The following is a 19,094-nucleotide window of genomic DNA, read 5'->3' on the forward strand; positions in this document are numbered from 1 at the left end:
CCTGATTAAACACAATTCTATTATACAGAGTTTTGTGAAATAGATTTCAATGACTTTTCCAAAACTTTCTGGGTTTATTTATTTTTCCAAAACTTTTCCAGGCCTGGAAATTGGTGTTTTAAAATTCCATGACTTTTCCAGGTTTTTCATGACCGTATGAACCCTGACATATACATAGAAAAACAGCCATATGTTTAAAAATGACTGTAATTGAAAGAAACAATGACATAAAGAGATGACGAGGAGTGCTGGTCAGAAAGTAGGGGTGGGCAATCTTCTCAATGTCATATAAATTTCTTATAACAGACAATCACAATCCACAATCTAAATCGCAATCTACCCAATTTTGAGATGTACTATCGAGAATACGCAGACTGGAACAAGCCTATGGACATATCTATTTTCACAATTTAAAACACAATATTCCATTAAAGGGGTCATATGATGCGATTTCAGTTTTTCCTTTCTCTTTGGAGTGTTACAAGCTCTTGGTGCATAAAGAAGATCTGTAAAGTTGCAAAGACTAAAGTCTCAAATCCAAAGAGATATTCTTTATAAAAGTTCAGAGTCAACCACACCTACCTAAAACGGCTCGTTCTAACATGCCCCCACATATCTACCTTACTATGTGGGAAGATTTGCATAACGCCGCCCAAATGTTCAAGCAAAGAAAGGCAGCATAACTTTTATTCTCGCTGTAGTATTGTTGATGCTGTAGCCATGACATGAAGACACTGTGTGCTTCGTTGTGAAATCGAAACTACTTAGTTTGGTCTTCCAAAAGAGGACGATATCCACTTCGTCATGCCTAGAGCTGATCCGTGCTGGTCGCTGAGGGAATACATCAACTTTCACCGTGGACAAAGCGGAGTCCAGCCCGGGGTCCAGTGCACGTTAAGCCGGGGCTTCGGCTCACTCTATCCTGGCCTCAGCGCACGCTAAGCCGGGGCTTCCCCACACGCTAGGCCGCTGTGTTGTTTGTGGTGAATGCGAAACTACTTTGTTTGATCTTCCAAAAGAGGACACAACTACAAAACTTTAAACTGCATAAACACATTTCATTACACCAAATACACAAAATAATGTTATTTTTAGCAGCATCATATGACCCCTTTAAACAATTAGTTGTCAAAATGGTCAATAAAACCAGTTAAACTTAAAACACTGCATAGTCTCCACTGTATGAATTAAATTACTTCTTAAAGCTACTAAAGTTATTCAGTCAAGAGCAGTGAGTGATTTTCTCTGTCTTTTGTTTGATTAACATTAATGACACAGACAGCAGCATGTATTTGCATTAGACTGAATGAACGGGGATCTAATATACTGTTCACTTATAATATTTATGTAAATACTTGAGACGGACATTGACATTTTTGTGTATATTTGACCGTTTAGGCTGGCACCTGATTGTTTTTCAAATATGTGACCACGAATTCAAGACACATGATAGAGACACATGGTATAATTTGGCCAGTCAGCACAGCCATCTAGAAGGTGGTCACTGCTGTAGTTTTAACATTATTACGAGGGCATAAAAGATCATGATCTCTACGATTCGCTCTTTAAGATCACAATATAAAATCGTCAGATCGTCCACCCCTAACTGAAAGTGTGTTTTGTGGAGAGATGGGTGCAGTTACCTGATGCAGTGGTGTCTGAAAGGGTTCCTGCATCCAGGGATGAGGAGCTTGGGGCCTGACCGGATAGACCCAGACTCTGTAGGCCCAAAGCACTGCTGCTGCTACCTGCAGACACATAAAATAACATATACTCCAATTTAGACGATGAATGCACGACCAGTCAAAAGTTTAGAACAATTAAGATTTTTCAAAAAAGTCTCTAATGTTCACCAAGGCTGCATTTATTTGATACAGTAAAACAGCAACATTGTAAAATATAATTTCAAAGAACAGTTTCCCATTTTAATGTTTTAAAATGTAATTTATTCCTGTAATTGCATAGCTGTAATGACTGCAAAAAACTCAACTTTGAAGTTTGAAGCTTTGCCATCACACAATTTAATTACATTTAAAAAAATTAATGTAATAATAGTTCACAATATTACTGTTTTTACTGTATTTTTTGACAAATAAATGCAGCTTTGTTGGGCATAAGACACTTTACAAAAAAATTAAAAATAAAATAAAAAACCTTATTCCAAACATTTGACCAACAGCTAAAATTGCTAGACAAATAAAATGTTTCTCTCAGAGGTCAGAAATGTGTAAGCAGTGACCTTGCTGGTCTTGTTGCAGACTAAGAGCTATAGCCAGCTCCACCATGGTCTCATCATCAGCGTCTGGAGGGATGTCCAGCATGGGTGGGAAGCCCTCCGCCCCTGCCAGCAGAGCTTCTAGTGGAGAAGGGTTTCCATTGTTCACATTCTCTGCCGTCTCCAGGACCATAGATTCAGACTGCAGATCAAACACAGAGAGGAGAGGATTACATAACAACCGCCTTCTTTACATACAGCACTTTGGACAAAGACTTATTTTTAAGCAACAACCGCCATCTCAAATATTTCATTAAAGTGTTCATTGCAGATGTTTCACCAGAGGCTGATTTTTTAGGAGCTGGCTATTAAAAGCATGAATTGGACTATTTAGTGTTCTCAGTTTACTTGAAGCTGGTCACCTCATATTTGTGCATCATTATTCATAACGGAGTGAATCCATTTGGGGAAACTTAGTTGATTGTTGATGTTTTCTTCCTGATTAATTGTGCACATTCTGGAATATTTGGAAAATATGCTTAGGAATAAACTTTAATGCATCTTGACTTGTGATGATTATTTGTTCATTACGTAGTATATTAATATATAATTATATGACCTTGCATGATTTAAAGATGATCATTATTACTGCCCGATAACTTTACTTAAATTTTTTTTATTATTGGTTCAGTAAATGTTGGTTTGCTGACATGCATACATATCACAGTCTAATCATTGTCAGATACACATATTAACACTTCTAAGTGTCCAACAGCTGGACTCAGAGTGGTTGCGAAACTCACCACCATCTCAAAGTCTCCGTGGTCCACCTCGCTTTGCTCTTGACTCTCCTGCCTGCCGCCTTCCCCTCCCGTCAGGTTGGAGGACTGCATCTTCTCATCAGCATCATCATCATCGTCGTCATCTTTATCTCCTAGGATATAAAAGCACAGCAATGCATTTTTTTGGGTTGATTCATTGTAAGGTGTTTGTATGATTCACAAGTCACAAAGCTGAAAGGCACGGCTCTTACCCATGGGTGTGTTGGAGCGAGGGGGAGAAGGCAAGGTCACATGTCTGCTTTTGTTTCTGGGTCTCAAAACTCTAATCAGAGCCTGTTTGCAGGCAAAGCTCACAGAGATGTCCTGCAGACAAGAAAGATGTGAGAACTGCAATATAAATGTTTTTCAAAATGTAATGATCATGGAGAAGAACCACAATAGGATACGTACAGGGCAGAGCAGCATCTGCATGTAGATTTTAGATGCCACATTGATGTAATCCAGCTCACAGGTGCAGTAACCGTGAATGATATCAACCAGTGCATTGACTGTGGCTTCAATGTGAGTTAGACCTAAAAGAAAAACGTGTCAGTTTCCTGAAACAATAAATCGATGAACTCCTAGTGTGACTCAAATCAATAAATACCACTGTGTGACTATGTACCTGGCAAACAGGCGGGAGCCAAAAATGCGTTCTTGGGTTTGAGAGAATGAAGCTTCCAGAAGTTAGTGACCAGCTGCATGATGAAGCTACAATTCTCAGTATCAGTTTGTTTCAGTCCATCCTTCCCATCATCACCTATATCTGAAGAAAGAAAAAAAATGACTTTATGACAAGGTGCATAAAAGGACAACAAGATGAATGTCGAAGAAGTTCAATGGGTGTACCAGTGTCTGACTGAGGAAGTCTGGACTCGGTGAAGTGCACAAGGTTGTTGGGTCTCATGATGGCGATGGAGCGGGCTGTAATCACCAGCCTCTGGAACACATCAGGGTCTAGCTCCTTCCCTTCTTTACTACAGCTGTTCAGACACTGTACTGCATTGCTCAGCAGAGACTGATCCTAAACACAGATTAAGCAGAAAGAAGAAAGCTGAGCTTAAAGATATGGTGATTCATGTCTAAAACAGGATAAAGTTCTGATCAGCAGGGATCATGTTTGTACCTTGTGGTTGTGGTAGGCTGTGCGACTGGTGTGGAGGCTAGCCAGAAGGCCTTTGGTCTGCTGTTGTACTCCAGCAGGAGTGGGGATGGACAAGAGGAGAGTGGCCAACTCTAGAGCAGTAGTTTTATTTTTCTCCTGTAGATCATAGGGATGGAAAGTCACAAGTAAATGAAAATTTCATTCAAAACAAACTGAAACAATCTGAACCTCCCCCCCCCAGCAAAAAGCAGTGCTGTAATTTTGAATTAAAACTATTACAAATTAGTTTTTGTTAACTGAAAATATAAAATAAATGATAAAACACATTAAAAACTGAACCAAAAAAAAATACAAAATTGTAATAAGAACTAGAAGTATTAAAATTACTAAAAATTTAATGGAAATATAAAAAAAACAAACTAAATGTAAAACCAATAAAAATGATTTCTTATTCAATTAATAATTGGAAAAAGCTAATTCGAAATATTAATAAATACCTAAATATATTTAATATTTAATACTAAAATAACAGTTGCTTTAAGTAGTGTAATCACAAAACCAAAATTTCAATGATTTTTAAAACCAAATTTGATTTCACAGCAAACATTGAACAGGCACTGAAATATTTACAATGCATCTACATGAATACTAAAGGTATCATTTTTAGTTTATGTTGTGCAGGCCAATATAACTGTCATCTTTGGAATTATACTGACACCTAGTTGTGTGGATGTAGATTGCTAGAAATGTGCTATTCAGAGTCAACCATGACTAATTTGTCCAATAACAAGGTTATGGAGATAAAGCAAGTAGTATATCAGCTGGTCATGTGATCTCAGCATGGAAAAACTGCTTTTATTAAGTAAATGACATGGATTCTTCATCTTATGCGAGCGTACATCATTTTAAACATGCATTCTTAATTTCGGATCACCTGTTACTGGTACTTTTGATATGCCTAATCCCAAAAGGAACAAGATTTCCTTACCTTTTCATTGGGGGAACCCACAGCAAAGCAGTTCTCTAGAGCTTCCAGTGAGCTGACCACCAACCTAGAGATCAGACAACAGTTAGATAGGGAAAGCAATGTGTAATATTAAAATTATAGCAGTCCATACAAACCATACAAAGTCCACACATATTCCAATTCTACATCATTCTCAAAGCATTGCCATTTTCAAACCATAACACATAATCAAACGCTAAAAGCATTAAAGTAAAACACCTATGTGATTACTATTGTCTTTATAAATGCTGTATTTGTCCTGCATGATCTACACCAGAGCAAGCTCAGTCTGACTGCTGTCTCACACACACACACACACACACACATACACACACACACACAAGCAAACCACCATGCACACAAGCAGAGAAAGGGCGGTTACTAACCGGTCCAAGGCTGATAAGGACTCAGTTTCACAACTTTTTTTTTTTATTGTTTTAGGGAGCAAAGAAAAAGAAAAATGTGTGAGGATCACAGAAAAGAAATGCGTAAAATGATTTGTATGTCAAACACAGGAAACGTAAGCATGCTAGCACAAGGTCATTATGATGGCAGCCATGCACTGGACACGTCGCACACACCCCCACTCCCTTTTCTCTCCTCTGCTCTTCGTTTCAGTTACGTTAATTGACATCAATTACGGGCACTCTTGAAACAATAATACAGATTAAATGCAGTGAATTAAGTGAAATGAAGACAAAGATAGAAGACATGTTTTTTTTTTCCTTTACAGGAAATCATATTAAATAAAAGGTTGAAATCAGAGCACACCGGCTTAGGAGACAAGTGTACCTCTCCAGTACAGTGCCGCTTGTTGTGATGGGACTGGTGATGTCACTGTCTCCGGTGCCATTGCTCTGGTTTAGGTTGGGACTACACACGTTGTTGACTGCAGCTGAAGGGAAGTCCTCAGGCGGTTCATCTGGCCAGCCAAACTGCTCTTTGGTTTTGCCATAAATCTTAATGGAGTCCAGCATGGTGACACCTGCTGGGTCAACTGAAGCACCAACTGAAACAAAAAACATCAGCATTAATTATAATCACTCCTAATATAAAGAGCTTAAATGTTAGGAATTACATTTTTTAAATAATTTAATAAAAAATTGCAATCGGACATTTATATAAACTCCATATAGAAATATATCAAAATGTGTCAATTATTTAAAAAAATTATGACACACACACTCAAATACATATATGAAAGATCACAATCTCTAAGTAAATGTGACATTAAATAAAACAAATCTGTAATATCCACTTAATTTTATTTCACAATATTCTGAATTAAAAAAGATCATGCCATTTTATTTTTTATTTTTTTAATTTAAATGTAATTAATTATTATTTTTCTGTTTTGTCTGTTGGGCTCTTACTGAAAATGGAGAGCTTCTTGTCTGCCTGAAGGGCTTCCTCACGAGTGAAAGGGAAGTCAAACCAGCGGGAGCGGGTCAGGTTCAACTGCAAGGTACGTCCAAAGATTTCAATGTAGGAGGGAGCTCGCTCAATGGCCTGAGTGCCCACCTGCACCCTCATTCCTGTCATTACCATTGAGTTGTTATTGTTCACTACTTCCACTGTGAAACCTCCAGGCTGTTGACAGGAACCAACATAAATGACTCCAAGTAAAAAAAGAAGCTAAAATGTCTTAGCAACACATTGATGGTAACTTCTAAATAATATTCTAGCTGGAATCATGTTTGTTACCTTGGTGTTGGCCACATACATCCCTGTAGAGTTCAGGCGGTGTTTGATCTGTTGGCCGTTGTAGACCTGCAGCAGGTCATTGCCTCCAAACTCCACCTCTGTTAGCTGCTGATTGTGCTCGAAAAAGTCAACAGGGAAAGTAACTTGGCTGGATGTGCGTGTGGCTGAGGAGGAAAAAAACAAAATGGAACATAAATATCTTTAAACAACACTAAACAACGTGATTAATCAGAGAAAATGTGGCATGACTCACTAGCCGTGGCTGCCTTGCGTTTGCGGACTGGTTTCATGATGCTGATCACACTGCTAGGCTGAAGGGAGGGCTGGAGCCAATAGGACGTGTTCTCCACGTTGGCCATGTATATACGGAGGCTGCCATCTTCACACAGCAGAATCATGGTGGTGCGCTGCTGCTCGTTGCTTGCTGTGTGGCGGATCGCAACCATGTCCTGAATCTGAGGGGAAGAGAGAGACTTTTTCTTATTTGTGTTTGCACCATATTAGGCTTTATCTTTACTATTTATATTAGGCCTCTGGTACCCTGGTATTGGTACTAAATTTGTTTGGATGGTTGGCATTTTAATGACATTTGCCAGCTTCTTTGGCTTAGGGCTGGACAATAATTCAATATCAATATGTATCACCATATAATTTTTTTCAATAACGGTGATATGATTTTTAAATACATTCCGATATACATTACCAGTGTTTCCCATACATTGATTTATTTGTGGCGTTTGACTTTGTTGAATAAACATGAGCACTGCACGTTTCAAAATCAAAACACGTCGCAGGTGTTTTATATGAATGTATCTCTGAAGGGAAAGGACTGTCTTCAGAAAAGTTTCGATGGCATTTTCATTTTATCTGATAAAGAAGCGTTCATGAGCGGAGCTGATTACAGCCGTTCTGATTACAACCGCTCTCAAAGCGCCTCCTGCTGGCAGACAATCAGTTTGCATTTTCAATAATAAGCCTGTCTCCAGCAACATGTTTTTGTTGTTGCTCTTTTTGTTTTTCTGCAGCAACTCAGAGCACTTTTCATACTCTTTATACTGGCTAAAGCACATTTGTTTTAATCTGTAAAAATAATCAGCCTACACTACCAGTCAAAAGTTTTTGAACAGTAAGATTTTTTTTTGCTCAAAAAGCCTGCATTTATTTGATCCAAAGTACAGCAAAAACAGTAACATTTTGAAATATTTTTACTATTTAAAATAACTGCTTTCTATTTGAATATATTTTAAAATGTCATTTATTCCTGTGATCAAAGCTGAATTTTCAACATCACTACTCCAGTCTTCAGTGTCACATGAATCATTATAATATGCTGATTTGCTGATTATCAATATTAAATTTTTTTTTTCAGGATTCTTTGATGAATAGAAAGATCCAAAGATCAGCATTTATCTGAAATAAAAAGCTTTTGTAACATTATACACTATTCCATTCAAAAGCTTGGAGTCGGTATGATTTTTATTTTTATTTTTTTAAGAAATTATAGAAATGAATACTTTTATTTAGCAAGGATGCTTTAAATTGATCAAAAGTGATGATAAAGACATTTATAATGTTACAAAAGATTTCTATTTCAGATAAATTCTGTTCTTCTGAACTTTCTATTCAACAAAGAAACTTGAAAAAAATTCTACTGTTTTCAACATTATAATAAATGATTTTTGAGCAGCAAATGAAAATATTAGAATGATTTCTGAAGGATCATGTGACAGGAGTAATGATGCTAAAAATATAGCTTTGAAATCACAGGAATAAATTGCATATTTTCAAAAAGAAAAGTGTTATTTTAAATAGTAAACATTTCAAAATGTTACTGTTTTTGCTGTATTTTGGATCAAATAAATGCAGGCTTGGTGAACAGAAGAGAATTCTTTAAAAAAAACATTAAAAATCTTACTGTTCAAAAACTTTTGACTGGTAGTGTATGTTAGCCTATAGTTTGATGTTAAAGATATTAATATTAATTAGGTGAGTCTGAGACGATTATTTGACAGAGATTACACATTTCTTGTTTGTATGAAGGCTAAATACAAATAAAAGATGAACATTAATTTATTTGTGCTGTTTTTCCCCCTAAAATATTATCTGGTTTTATAAGAGGTGTCAGACTTGGCAAATTCATTTTTCATAAGTTTGTATGCACAGACATCTGTTGTGGGTGTTCTTGGCAGTTTTTACAAGGCTTTTTTTAATAGTGTTCATATAGATATCGGAATTATATTGTATCAACCGAAATTAAGAAATATATAGTGATATAATTTTTGGCCATATCGTCCAGCCCTACTTTGGCTATTTTCATGGTGAGTAACAAGTTGAAATACCACAAAGAGAGCAATTTTTAAAACTTATATACAACGCTAAAATGGATTCAGGGTTTACGTAGAAATTTCTTTGAAAGTGCTCGCTGAGCAATATAATTTCCCAAGAGAATTTTAACCATGTTTAATTGATACGGGATTCTGGTAAGAGGAGCACAGCAGTGGATATTAATTTTTTATTAAGAACTTGTTCGGTATGTCCAATGACTACTGAAACTAAGAATGATAATAGATTCAATAGCTCAGTGTCAATATGCTTGTAATCTCAATTTAATTATTACTAAATATTAATTATTATTTTAAAAAAAAAAACATGATTTTATAATATTTCCATGGCTGTGAATAAATTTTATCACAGTTTTCTGTGATTAATCACATCTAACATTATTAATTGCAATGAATTAGTGTGAGCATATGCTAGCCACAGAAAGTGAGTAAAAACATTAGCGCAGCCTCAGGAGTCAAAAACAACAGATGTTGCATTAAACGATTCACACTTATCACAGAAATGAATAGGGCTGGGTAAAAAATATCGATATCATTCGATTCTCTTTTTTATGGAACAATATCGATTCTTAAATCCCAAGAATCGATTAGTGTAGCCTGTTTTCAGTTAATGGACGGAACATTGAAGGGCACTTCCCATCCAATAAATCGCAATAAGCATTGTGCTTTGGTACTTTTAATATGAAACAAAGTCCTAGGTTTCAATTTATGTCCATTGTTTTGCAGTATTTAAAAAATAAATGCTGTTTTGGTGCTGTTTAAAGTGGAGTGACAGATTGCTGTAGTGCCTCAGTTCAACAGACACAGCAGCACGAGGCGCACGTGAACTGATCATCTCCTCCACATTAACACCAGCTTCAACACAAAATAAACATGACTGAACGTCCAAAGGCAAGTTCAAATAAAGAGTACAACTTTACAATCTGTATCCTGTCTCATGTAATCGCTCAGTCAGTGTTTCAGCCGCGCAAATACTTCAATATAAAGTCTTGTAAACAATGTCAGGTAACGTCACATTTACCTCAGAAACAAACATATTCGGTGACCATAAACTCATTAGTCAGCCAGAAAAATAAACTGTAGATTTTGCTGTTGTATTTTGCTAAATATATGAACCATACAACATATTCATTATCATTTTTACTGTTCTTATGTTTAATGTTTGAATAAATCTATCAATTTTTTTATGACACCCACCATTTACATTTTTATATTTAAAAAAAAAAAACGAATTGAAGTAGAATTTCAATTATGTAATTGTAACTTTATTATTTTAAAAACTTCATTGTGTAATTTTAACAGTTGTATGCTATAGCTTACAAATCAGTCAATTTTAACCTTCAATATTATAGTAATCTAGTACCAAATCACTCTCATGTATATTTTACAGCATTAGTTGAGAGATTTTTTTTCCTTGAGAAAATTTGGCAAGTACTATGCCTATATATATCCAAAATAGGGCTGCACGATAAACCGAAATGGAATCGAGATCGTGATTCAACAGAAGCTGCGATTGTCATGCATATCTTTCAGTGAAGCACGGTTCTGTGATCAGCAGTAAATCTCCATCCAAAGGCCAAAGGGCGCTCTCACACTGAAACTCCAAATACGCCTCGCAGAAGAAACCCAGTAAATGCCTATTGCTGCAGCTGAATAAACAGAAGATTCAACTGCTTTCATTGATTCAACGTGACTAATAAACACACGACTACGGCAATATACGCTTTATCTGAGTTCTTATTATTATAATTTTCATTAAAATAAAGTATATTTATAATGCAATGCCTTTATCACTGCTTAAATGCTATGAAATATGTTGCGTGCCTTATTCTGTGTAAGAAGCCACATCATCTCACAGAAGGATTTATTTCAAACACTCGACTGACATTATGAAGTGAGTTTGGAGTAAAAATATGTTATTAAATGTGGTATTTTCACATGCTTTCAGATGGAGCAGCATTTACTTCACAGAGCCGTAGTTCACCGAGAAGCTATGCAAACAAGCTGTCACTATCGTGAACGATTTCTTCGATTTCATAATCACGCAATAAAACTTTTTGCATAACTTGTCAGTGAACTACGGCTATGTGTAGTAAATACTGCTTCATCTGAAAGCACGTGATGATGATTTCCTGCTGATTACAGAACCGGCTTTACTAACAAAATGCGCATGACAATCGCATTCGATTAATCGTGCAGCCATAATCCAAATTAATCGATATTGAATCGAATCGAAAACTTGTGAATGAGAATCGAATCGTGAAATTTGTGTCAAAACCCAGCCCTAGAAATCAATGTGTTTTTTTACAATAAAATATTTAAACTATTATAATATATTTTATACTTCCTTAGGACCACTAGGAATTTCTAAAAACTGACCTTAGCTTTTGCAGGCAGGGTTTTGATCTCCTGGATGAGGAACGTGTCTGGTTTTACCATGATGACCAGAGGGATGCCTGTGGTCTGCTGGACACAGCACACCAAACCTGGGTGGTTCATCACTTCTGACCACTGACAGAGTGCTGGAGATGTCTTACTACTTCCATTAGATCTGCATGTGCAAGAGAACAAACATTAGAGAAAAACAAAACACATGAGCGAAAGAGTGTTACAATCTAATTTTTTTAGATTAAACGTTTCTGTACAAATTTAGAAGAGGAAGAAGAATCCTACCCTTTGACATTGATGGTAAAGAGTCTCCGTGTTTCCATGTTGCTGCAGCTCACTGTGGCAGCGAATGACTTGCCCTGACTGTAGCTGAAGAAGAGCATCTGCAGGACGTGGGAGTAATACACAGAGACTCCGCCTCCAGCCACCTGGCCATTACTGTCCTGCGAAGCAAACACACAACAAACTCAGCATGCGGTCACACTCAATCCATTCTGAATCTACTTGGTTAACTTATTGCAGTCTATCTGACTATATAGGAAGACAGAACATTGTAAAACCTTCAGGTCCTCGTGGTTGATCTCCAGAACGTTGGTGACATAGAAAGGACCATGCTGGGCACTGCTGGACTCGTCCATCACCTGAGTGTACATGTAGCCAGCTGAGGACATGATCACAATGATGTTTTTGCCCTCCTCGTTGAACAGGAATGTGGCATCTCTGATCTTTGAACTTGGTAGCAGGAGGTAGTACATGGGGCTCAGGGCATCCACAGATAAGTCATAAATCTGCAAAAAATAGTGATTTATGAGACATTACTTATGATAGAACTGATGACACATGACTATATAGGCAAATGTGTGTCCCTTTTGAGGATAAATGTATATTAATTTAAATACAGCAAGAACTATCGTTATACATAGTGCTATTCAAAAGTTTGGGGTCAGTAAGAATTTTTTTTACCAAAGTTGATCAGCAAGGATGCATTAAATTGATCAAAGTGACAGTAAAGACATTTATGTTACAAAAGATTTCTATTTCAAATCAATGTTGTTCTTTTGAACTTTCTATTCATCAAAAAATACTGAAAAAAGGTTTCTACAAAATTTTTTTTAAAATTACAACATTGATAAGAAATGTTTCTTGAGCACTAAATAAGCAAATTAGAATAATTTCTGAGGGATCATGCGAAACTGAAGAGTAATGGCACCAAAAATTCACCTTTGCCATCACAGGAATACATAACATCTTAAAGGATTAGTTCACTTCTGATTTAAAATTTACTCAATTTACTCACCCCCATGTCATCCAAGATGTTCATGTCTTTCTTTCTTCAGTCGAAAAGGAATTAAGGTTTTTGAGGAAAACATTCCAGGGTTTTTCTCTATATAGTGGACTTCAGTGGGGTTCACTGGGAGGAATATCCAAATTGCTGCTTCGGTGCAGCTTCAAAGTGTTCTACACGATCCCAGATGAGGAAGAAGGGTCTTATCTAGCGAAACAATTGGTCATTTTCTAAAAAAGAATAAAAATTATATACTTTTTAACCTCAAACGCTTGTCTTGTGTAGCTCTGCAATGCACATGTGTACTCTACATGTATGCAGTCCCATTCGAAACAGTTAGGGTAGGTCGAAAAACTCCCATCTCATTTTCTCCTCCAACTTCAAAATCGCCCTACATCGCTGCAGAAGTAGCAGCGTTTACAAAAGTGTTTACAAAGTGAACGTGCAAAGAAGGTCAAATGCCCTTTACAAAAAACGGTAAAAGAGCGATGTAGGACGATTTAGAACGATTTTGAAGTTGGAGGATAAAATGAGATGGAAGTTTTTCGATATACCCTAACTGTCATGAACCGGAATGCACAGAGTTCACGCAGAATTAGACAAGATGAGAGAGTTTGAGGTTAAAAAGTATATAAATTGTAATTTTTTTAATAGAAAATGACAGATCGTTTCTCTAGATAAGACCCTTCTTCCTCGTCTGGGATCGTGTAGAACACTTTGAAGCTGCACTGAAGCAGCAATTTGGATATTCCACCCAGTGAACCCCACTGAAGTCCACTATATAGAGAAAAACCCTGGAATGTTTTCCTCAAAAACCTTAATTTCTTTTCGACTGAAGAAAGAAAGACATGAACATCTTGGATGACATGGGGGCGAGTAAATTAGGAAATTTTAATTCAGAAGTGAACTAATCCTTTAAGATATATTAAAACCGAAAACATAATTTAAGTTGTATTAACATTTTAATGTACTGTATTTTTTATTAAATAAATGCAGCTTTGTTGAACATTAGGGACTTTTCAAACAACAAAAATATTACTGATATTACTAGCCCAAACATATATTTTTATACATTTAATTTATTTTACAATTTTTTTAAATTTGTGTATCAATTTTTTTATTTGACAATATTAATCACCTTGACAAAATCAGCAGTGATGATAGCCAATTCAGTCTGTGATCCAGGAAGCCATATGGCCTTGATGATGAAGTTTCCAGTGGCAAGTTGAGGATGCAGGACTAAGTGATCTGAGACAGAGCCTGTGCTGCTGAAAGTCAGAACGTGGCAGTCCTGCAGATGAGACAGAGAAACAAGACTAAAGTCAGCGGAAACAAACCTGTGAAATAAATCCTTCATAGTTTCCTTCACTGTGTTTCTTACCTTGAGTCCACACACTGCCAGATAGTCCTCATTACAGGGGTTTCCTGTGAGGCTGAGCACTGTGAAGGGGACTGGAGCGGAGGCCAGGCGAGTCAGAGTCAGTTTCCTCTTACTGGAGTCAGCCTGCTTCAACAGCGCAGACAACTGCAGGACCGTGATCTGCAAAAAACAGCCAATCACCATGTAGTCACAATTAAACATGAAGTTGCAATGATACAAACACACGTTCGGGTTTTCTGGATTACCTTGCCCTTCTCATGGCTGACAGCGAGGTGTTGTCTGCGTCCGTGAGGGGACGACAGCACACACATGGCCACCCGACGCAACACATGGGCGCTGATGAGCTGGCGGATGGTCTGTCCTTGATCTCCACTGTAGTTCATCCTGACGTTCTCAAAAGCGCCCTCTTGTGAGCCCAGTGTGGGAACCTGTAGGATAAAAACATGTTTAGTGTTAGCAATTGTGATTCAAGAAATCCACGTGTGTTAGAATTATTCTTAAGGTGTTTGGTTCATACCATGAGCTGGTCTGTCATCTCAACAGTCTTGTCTTGAGTGTGTAATTCGTTGAGAGCGTGTTGAGCCCGGCTGCTGCTACCCACCGCCGATGCCTGCTGGAAATTGGTCTGAATGGCGTCCATTAGGAAAATGAGCAACTCCAGCACCAGGGCTGCAGTGGAGGAGCTCGCCTGTGAAAAAGAATGATTACAGTGAGTCAGATGCACTTTTGATATCAAAACAGTTTCAGAGAATAAAGAGCGAAGAAATTCTCGTACCACTTGGATGAGTAGATCCTCTCTGCAGCCCTCGATGTTTTTACACACGCTGCTCTTCTTAGGTTTGTCGTCGTCGCTGCTTTTGCCGTCACAGATGGTGACTTTTCCCTTGTCCGCGGGTGAGGAGCTCTGGTGGCGGATGGCGCTCTCCGGCATGCGCAGCTCACTCTGGAATGCCGAGGACTCCTTCATGGTGGAGCTCATTCCACTGCTGGGACTTCTTTTCACTAGAGCCTGTAAAACAAGGATACAGACCCAAGATCAGGGACATGGGATACATTTAATTACTCAGGCTAAATTACAAAGGATGTATATGCCAGGAGGGGGCACCACAGGGAAGAGGGAATCAAATTGGACTGTTACATGCTTTGTGTTTCCATCAAGGAGACATGCATGAGTGGATATGGCTTAAATGTTTAAATGATCATCTGAAAAAGCTTTTTAGATTAGAAAATTAAGTGAAAATCTTAAGGAAATACAACAACTCTATTGAAGATTAAAGGAACAGTTCACCCAAACATTAAAATTGTAACAATTTACTCACCCTCATGTTGTTCCACATTTTTTCATAAACAAGGTATTAAATGGGCCATCAAAATAAAAATGAAGTATTTATTTGTGTCTACACTTTGTATTAGTGTTTTTTGTAATTCCTTTTCTAATTTTTGCAGCTATCTGGATTGTGCAATTCCACAATTTTCTAGAAATAAACGTTGAATAAAACTGGCAAAATGTAAATTTATAAATTAAATAAATACACTACCATTCAAAAGTTTAAAGTCAGCAAGATTATATATTTTTTTAAGAAATTGATTTGTGAAGGATTTCAGAAAGATTCTGTGGCATTGAAGACTGAAGTAATGGCTGCTGAAAACATATCAAAATATATTAAAATAGAAAATCATTCTTTTAAATTGTAATACTATTTCAAAAATATTAATGTTTTTACTGTATTTTGGATCAAATAGATGCAGGCGTTGAGAGAACAAGAAACATAAAAATATTATACCGACTCTTATAACTTTTGAAAATTAGTGCAAGTAAATAAGCAATCAAAAGTTGCAAATTTTGTCTAAGTTGAGCTTACTTAAGCTTATGCTAGTTTGGGTTCAAATGTTTTTTTTTGTAGTTACTGATAAACTATTTCGAAAAATAAAAGGATTTGTAACAGGTTTGAACCATTTACTTTTCGTCCATCCATGCAATACAAAAGGACTGAAATTTTGTGTTGGGTGTAAAACTAAGGAATGCTACATTTGTTATTGTAATAAGCTAAAACCATGCAATAACAGAGTTGCACACAGAAAGCTGGAGACTTAAATATTGCATTCTTGATCAGTAAATGAACTGAATATTAATTCAACAAAATTTGAAATTATGAAATTTTTATGACACAAATTGTTTTTGATTGTTACAGCTTGTGACAATGCAAGTCTTCATTTAGTAGTTTTTGACTACTTTTTTTGTTGATTTTTTTGTCTTTTGTGGAGTTTAACAGCAATAGTTACTACTATGGAAACAGGTACGCAACAACTATTCCTGTGGCTTTGAAACAACATGAGTAATTGTTTATTTTTTGGGTGAAGTATTCCTTTAACAATATAATGAAATGAACTGAATTCATCTGAATTAATAAACTACCAAACAGTAAGTAGGATAGATTTGCTTAACTATCAAAAAAGGAAAAGATGAAATGTTGCAAACCCTGATGAATTGAGGGAGGTCTGAAATGAGCTAATGTCAGTCAATAATAAATGATTTGCAAGCCAAAGTTACCGCAGTTGCTCTTTTCCCATGATGACCTGAAGTATTCGGTCTCACCTGGCAGCTGCCATCCTCCTTGGCACCGCAGTCACAGAAGAAAGAGCCGTATTTGGCATAGGAGATCTCATGATCTTTGTGACAGACCTTGGCACACACTGTGCACACACCTACCCCATCCACCATCTTACAAGTGTGACAGTGATACCTGTATGGGGAAGAGCAAGAAGTTAGAGCGACAGCACAGCTTCTGAATGCTTCTGTTGCATAGCAAAGGAATGCCGAGTGGATCCATTACCAGTGCTGGTTCATGAACTCCTTTTGTGTGATGGTGAAGGTGCATAGCTTATTGCAGAGCGAATCCTCATCCTAAAACACAAGAAACTCAGATATGATTGGAAAAATTGAAACAATATTTAAATCTAAGGCACAGTGAGTAGACCGCCTCCTGACCGAGTCTTCAGCCTGTGAGTCTTCCTCCTCTACAGCCAGCTCCTCCACCCAGTCAGAGTCAACTTCAATAGCCTTTTCCTCACCCTCCATCAAGAGCTGGGATGAGCCCTGGCCGCTGCTCTGCCTTAAAGCATTCATCACATCTGCCAGGTAGGAAATGATGTGGCAGGCACACTCCAGCATGCTTGCATGCTGCAAACAAGAATGTTTCACTTATGGTGCCACACAAAAACAATGGGCCTCATTTATCAATCTAACGTAGAAACGAGCGCAGATCTGTGCGCACAAATCAACTTACGGCAGAGTTCACGTGTGATTGATGAAACATTCGTATGCCGCCAATCTCATCGTACAAATGATTGTATGTTGATAAATGTGGCGCCAGAAAACAATCGTCATTTGAATATCATGCCCCTAAAAACACCCCGGTTTAGAAGCCTCGCCCCAAGAGTTTATGACACGCAGAAACGAAACCCGGACAAAAAGAGGAAGTAATCTCGCTAAAGAGAAATTGATCTTACTCCAAAAACACCCGTTAACCTTGTAATTGCAAACAATTAGGCTACATTAATATATGTAATTTATATGTATATTAAAATACTGGTAAATATAAACAGCCTATTTAGTTCCCCTCACTCTACAACAAATATTTTAAAATTAACGGTATTCGGAACAGAACAAGAATGAAAAATAAGTAGTTATAAAATTATATTTTTAACTGTAAAATAAAACACAAATTAGGCTATAGTGGCATTCATTATAAACAGCATACAAATGTCAAGCAAAACTGAAACGGCATTGGGCTCACGAGCCTGTCTCATACCACAAGAATACAAATGTATCCATTTTTGCCATATTTGCAACATTTGTTTGCATAACTATTATTCATTATGTAGCTTAAACATGGCTTTATACTTCAGTCATGTTCTAATATCCATGTAAAATCCTTCACATGAGCAAAAATGTTTATTGTTTGGGCGTTGCACGCTGATTTTACAGCGGATCTTTTAAAATAACAGTGTAACTTATGTTTGGTTGACTGCATTTTAGTTTGATGATGAATGGCTGAAATGTCAGGCAACGCTAGAACTAATGTTGTTTGTGTGTGCGTGAGGCGCCTGTTGGATCAGATGGATTAAATCAAATAAAGATATAAAGAAAAGAAATTAAATGCATTAAGAGTGTCACAAAAACGAGCGTAGCCTATACTTGTTGCACAGTGTTTTTTTTTCCCCTTTTGTTAATCTTTTATTTATATTATAGCCTATTATATATTTTGTGTGATCCTATTGATTTTATTCCTTTTATAAACGTAATTTCTGTTTTTCTCCTTTCACAGAAGTGCTGCAGGTGCATGATGTGACGATTATGAATCCTCACGGTCTTGTTTATGCTGCTATTCGTGCATATAAATCTAAAGCCCCGTACAAAACAACAACAAAAAAAAAACATTCTAATCTTACTGGTTAATGATCGACTAATGAGCTTCGTTTGACGGTCAGGAATATAAAAATGAACAAAATGCTGTCAATCTACAATTCTCCACCGTATTTACTATGCTCTGCGCAAGTTCAGTTAACTCAAAAACTTGCGTACACAAGCTGAGACCAGACGTGAGATTTGATCGTAGCCACCGCTCACGTCCATATTAATAAATTCCACGTTTTGCGTTGAAACGACCGTACACCCAATTTTCTGTCGTACGTTCGTTTCGTAAATGAGGCCCAAGATGTGCAAATGGTTATCCTTAAAATGGACTTAACACCTACCTTGCCTTGTGACACATTGGCTGTAACTTTTTCCACGACATTCTTCTGATACAAGTATTTTTTACTGAAAGATAAATAGGAAAAGGTCA

At 37.0% G+C, this 19,094-nt stretch overlaps 1 protein-coding gene across 1 annotated transcript in view; it reads right to left on the reverse strand.

The window, feature by feature from the left end:
* ubr4 (ubiquitin protein ligase E3 component n-recognin 4) overlaps positions 1-19,094 on the reverse strand; it is a 54,755-nt gene that overhangs the window by 20,243 nt on the left and 15,418 nt on the right. Inside the window, exons 30-54 of the mRNA XM_016283139.1 lie at positions 19,006-19,069; positions 17,237-17,428; positions 17,082-17,152; positions 16,844-16,991; positions 15,023-15,256; positions 14,765-14,935; positions 14,493-14,675; positions 14,248-14,406; positions 14,005-14,157; positions 12,142-12,369; positions 11,867-12,024; positions 11,573-11,744; positions 7,105-7,306; positions 6,852-7,015; positions 6,521-6,737; positions 5,940-6,156; positions 5,130-5,193; positions 4,163-4,297; positions 3,886-4,060; positions 3,662-3,802; positions 3,448-3,569; positions 3,249-3,360; positions 3,019-3,149; positions 2,240-2,417; positions 1,644-1,748 (exon numbers count right to left, since the gene is read on the reverse strand). Coding sequence (XP_016138625.1) covers positions 1,644-1,748; positions 2,240-2,417; positions 3,019-3,149; positions 3,249-3,360; positions 3,448-3,569; positions 3,662-3,802; positions 3,886-4,060; positions 4,163-4,297; positions 5,130-5,193; positions 5,940-6,156; positions 6,521-6,737; positions 6,852-7,015; positions 7,105-7,306; positions 11,573-11,744; positions 11,867-12,024; positions 12,142-12,369; positions 14,005-14,157; positions 14,248-14,406; positions 14,493-14,675; positions 14,765-14,935; positions 15,023-15,256; positions 16,844-16,991; positions 17,082-17,152; positions 17,237-17,428; positions 19,006-19,069 — 3,896 coding nt within the window. The remainder of the gene's footprint in view (positions 1-1,643; positions 1,749-2,239; positions 2,418-3,018; positions 3,150-3,248; positions 3,361-3,447; positions 3,570-3,661; positions 3,803-3,885; positions 4,061-4,162; positions 4,298-5,129; positions 5,194-5,939; positions 6,157-6,520; positions 6,738-6,851; positions 7,016-7,104; positions 7,307-11,572; positions 11,745-11,866; positions 12,025-12,141; positions 12,370-14,004; positions 14,158-14,247; positions 14,407-14,492; positions 14,676-14,764; positions 14,936-15,022; positions 15,257-16,843; positions 16,992-17,081; positions 17,153-17,236; positions 17,429-19,005; positions 19,070-19,094) is intronic.

Source organism: Sinocyclocheilus grahami, unplaced genomic scaffold (genome assembly GCF_001515645.1).
Source record: "Sinocyclocheilus grahami isolate Dianchi unplaced genomic scaffold, SAMN03320097.WGS_v1.1 scaffold170.1, whole genome shotgun sequence".
NCBI lineage: Eukaryota > Metazoa > Chordata > Actinopteri > Cypriniformes > Cyprinidae > Sinocyclocheilus > Sinocyclocheilus grahami.